The sequence below is a fragment of the Thamnophis sirtalis genome, unplaced genomic scaffold (assembly GCF_051295495.1).
Source record: "Thamnophis sirtalis isolate CommonGarterSnake01/CBP01778 unplaced genomic scaffold, rThaSir2_p1.2 scaffold_1, whole genome shotgun sequence".
NCBI classification, from domain to species: domain Eukaryota; kingdom Metazoa; phylum Chordata; class Lepidosauria; order Squamata; family Natricidae; genus Thamnophis; species Thamnophis sirtalis.
Genome location: NW_028261381.1, coordinates 115,221,412 through 115,225,364, shown reverse-complemented (window position 1 = coordinate 115,225,364; position 3,953 = coordinate 115,221,412). Strand labels below are relative to the sequence as shown.

The following is a 3,953-nucleotide window of genomic DNA, read 5'->3' as shown; positions in this document are numbered from 1 at the left end:
CTTTTGCCTCTATTTTTCTCCCTTTTCTTCACAGATGGGCAGACTTTCAAATGAAACCACAACTACCATTTTTATTGAAAAAAATCAAGAGCTTTCATTTGGCTAAGGCAGCAAGCTAGAAACTGGAAGGCCATGCGTTCTACTTCCAATTTAGCCATGAAAGCTGGCTGGGTAACTTTGGGCCAATCATTCTCTCTCTCAGTCCAACCCATCTCACAGGGTTGTTGTTGGGAGGAAATGGGAAGAGGAAGGTATGTTGAATATGTTTGCTGCTTTGATTTATTTGCAAACGTAATAAAGGTGGGATAAAAATAAGTAAATATAACCAGGCTGAAATTATCATACTTTGGACCAGTGGTGAAATTCAATTTTTTTTACTACCGGTTCTGTGGGCGTGGCTTGGTGGGCGTGGCAGGGGGAGGATACTGCAAAATCTCCATTCCCCCCCCCACTCTGGGGGCAGCCAGAGGTGGTATTTGCTGGTTCTCCAAACTACTCAAAATTTCCACTACCGGCTCTCCAGAACCTGTCAGAACCTACTGGATTTAACCGCTTTATATAATGACACATATATACAAAGACTCAGTTCTCTTGAGAAATATACAAACCTGGGAAAGGTGGAAGGAAAGAAGAGGTAGAGAGCATCACTGGAAGACTTGTAGAGACAGGCTGGAGACAGATTGTCCTGAAGAAAGTATCGCCATGTTGTAGATGGGAGTAAACATGAACTTGATGGCAACAATCAACTATCATTTCTCCTTTCCTCAGAGTTTATGAGATTCATTTGGGTTCCAGAGGCATTTTTGGAAATAATAAATATACTGACTGTTTTTGCTTTGCTACGTATCAACTCTCCTCCCCTTTTCTTCAATGTAGTTAGGTAAGGGAGAGAGCCAGGCAAGCACCAAGGGAGCTGTACATGAATACCATACTGCACCCAAGTGCCACAGTGGGAACTCATGTCAGGTAAATAGTGGCAGGAGGAAAAGGAAAGCTCTCATCCCACCTTCCAATTTCCAGTGTCTCAATCTCATTTTTAGCTCCCAATTACTTTTAACCCCCCCTCACTTCCCAAAGATATCACATAAAATGGTATAAATCTGGAAAGAGCTCTAATTCCTAGCAGCCAGTCCTGCAAGTAAAAAGACTCTTTTATAGAGAGATCAACCGCATACCAGAAACAGTCTTGTAATGCTAAGTTATTGGCGGGGGGGGGGGGGAATACCAATGAAAAGAAGCAGGCAAAACAGACTAGTTTAGAGAGTAATAACTTCTACACAAACTCATATTCTTTTCAAGGCAGGTTTATATGTGCATTTAAAATATCAGTTCCATTAGTATAATAATTGCTAACAATATAATTTACATGATAAAATTGACCATATAAGCTCTTTTAAAAATTAAGTCTTAACTTTAATACCCTTCTCAAATCTTATCATATTATTGTTTATTGTTTCTATGCCTCTTTTGCTTGTTACAGGCTGTGTATTTAGTACCTTTAGTACCTCAAAGCATGTAACTTTTAACTTTATAGTACTTGATCCTAGGTTCTTATTAGGACTTATAACATAAACAAACACAATCCTCACTATCACCATAGAAACTGCCATGAATGCATATTAATGGTCTTTCTTGCTCTTTGGCTGAAAAGTGATTGATGAACATGAGAAATAAATTTTTCCTCCTCAGAAAATCAACCATGAGAGCAGATTTCGAACTAAGCACTTTGAGTCCTTTTATTTCAGAGGAAAAGGTGAGGGTTTTTTGGGGGGGGAGGGTAGGGAGAAGCATTAACAAACTATTGCATAGCTTTGATAGGAAAAGACATAAAAACACACACACACATAAAGGGACCGAACAGGTATCCGCCGCATTTAATAAGCAAAGAAAAATAAACTTCTAATTTGCTTGTTGAAGAAAACCTTCCCGAGAAGTCACATCCAGGGCATCCACCCGCTAGCGACGCAGAAATGTAAAATACTAACGAGCTGAAGTAAACAGCACGACTTAACGGAGTGGGCAACCCCAGAAATGTGTCAAGCAAAGCTGGATCGGATGCACTCCTAACGGCGCCGTCTTCGGGACGAAGCGGGGACCAGACAGGCGTCTGCAACGAGCCGCGGCTCTTCAGGAAAAGCGGGTCACCGCCAGCTGCCCGCCCGCTAGCGCCCACGATCAGTGGCTGAGAAGACTCTGACAGTCAGGCGCCGTGGACCTGCGAATCAGCTGGCGGCCCCTTGTCGCCGAAGGCTCCTTTTTCGCCTCTGGGCCACCAAGGTCTTCTTCTTCTTCTGCCTCTTCTTCCTCCCCTTGAAATCTCAGCTCCTCCGCGCTCCGCTGGTGGTCTAGCGGCAGTTGCCGCTCGCTGGCCGCGCGAAGCGGGGGAGAAGCAGCCGACGCGGCCCCGTCGTCGTCGTCTCCGGCCTGCGACGACGGCGACTGTGGGAAGATGAGGAGCAAGGCGCCGGCCGAGCGCAGGGCCTTCACGCACTGGTGGTGGCCCCCGCTGGCGGCCAGCTGGAGTGCCGTATGGCCGGCGCGGTCGGCGCGCTCGAGGCGGAGCTGCCCGAAGCGACGGAAGGCGCGCAGGAGCCACTCCACCACCGACGTCCGCCCTTCCGAGGCGGCGTACATGAGGGGGCTCCAGCCGCGCGCGTCCACCGTGTCTGGGTCGGCGCCGAACTGAACCAGCAGCTTGGTGACCTCCAAATAGCCGCGCTCGCAGGCCAGACTGAGGGCGCTGCGCCCGGCGTCGTCGCCGAGGTTGACGGCGGCGTGATGCTCCAGCAACAGTCGCGCAAAGGCCAGTCGCCACGCCGGGTCCTTCAGCAGCACGGCGTACATGAGAGGCGAACGGCCCCGGTCCGATCGCCAATCCACAATAGCCCCATCGACGGCATCCAGGACAAAGCGCGCCAGATGCATCCGGCCAGCCCTCATGGCCTCCAGGAAAGTTTGCGTGGACGCCCCGGGGCCCAGGTCCCGCGGTTTCAGCATGGCCTCCCGCTGCTCCTGATCCCCCCGGTTCGTTTGCCTGCTGGTGACTCGAGGCGGCGGCTCTCCAGATCGGCTTTATAACCTCCCCTCAAGTCTCCATGGCGATCGCCGCCTTTCCGCTCCGGGAGAGACAGATCCGTTAAGCGCTCGGGTTGGCGGACTGGGGAGGGACGTCGCCCAAACGCTGAGATAGTTACGGACTGCAGGAGCTCCCCGCCCACCTGCTTTCGCCCGTCAGGATGGGCGAGAAGCTTAAGGCAAGTCCAAAGGACTGATTCCCCAGCCTCTTTGGCAACGGAGAGTCCCGGACGATCTCTGCGTAATTGAGAGACGGTCTAAGCAAGAAGAAACAGACGTTCCTGAATGGTGGGATAGTTTCCTCTGGCTTTTTCAAAGCTCAGTTATACAGTACAAGTAGTCCTCGACTTACAACAGTTCATTTAGTGACCGTTCAAAGTGACAGTATCATTGAAATAAGTGACTTATGACCGTTTTCACACTTACGACCATCCCATGGTCATGGGATCAAAATTCAGACACTTGGCAACTGACTCACATTTATGACAGTTGCAGTGTCCCAGCATCATGTGATCATTCCTAGTGACCTTCTGACAAGCAAAGTCAATGAATAAACCAGATTCTCTTAACTACTGTGCAACTAACTTAAGGGCTGCAATGATTCACTTAGCAGTTGTGGAAGGAAAGGTCGTAAAGTGGGGCAAAACTCACTTAACAAATGTCACACTTATCAACATCAATTTTGGGGTCAATTGTGGTCGTAAGTCGAGGACTACCTGCATTGAATAGGCAACATGATTCAGTGAGTAGAAGACAGCTTTATCTATAGGGCTATCAAATCTGGGCTGAAGAAATTGGCAGGATCATTGTATGGTAGCAGATGTTTTTCTCTTTGCTTAACTCTAATGGCTGTTTGGATTTTTGCAGCTCAGGTCTGG

The 3,953-nt window shown here is 48.7% G+C and overlaps 1 protein-coding gene across 1 annotated transcript; it reads right to left on the bottom strand.

The window, feature by feature from the left end:
• Window positions 1–1,772: 1,772 nt before the first annotated feature.
• On the bottom strand, window positions 1,773–3,477 carry ANKRD63 (ankyrin repeat domain 63). Its single transcript, XM_014061114.2, has one exon. It carries the CDS (start codon window positions 2,995–2,997, stop codon window positions 2,176–2,178), a length of 822 nt encoding a protein of 273 aa, XP_013916589.2. The 5' UTR covers window positions 2,998–3,477; the 3' UTR covers window positions 1,773–2,175.
• Between the last annotated feature and the right edge of the window lie 476 nt (window positions 3,478–3,953).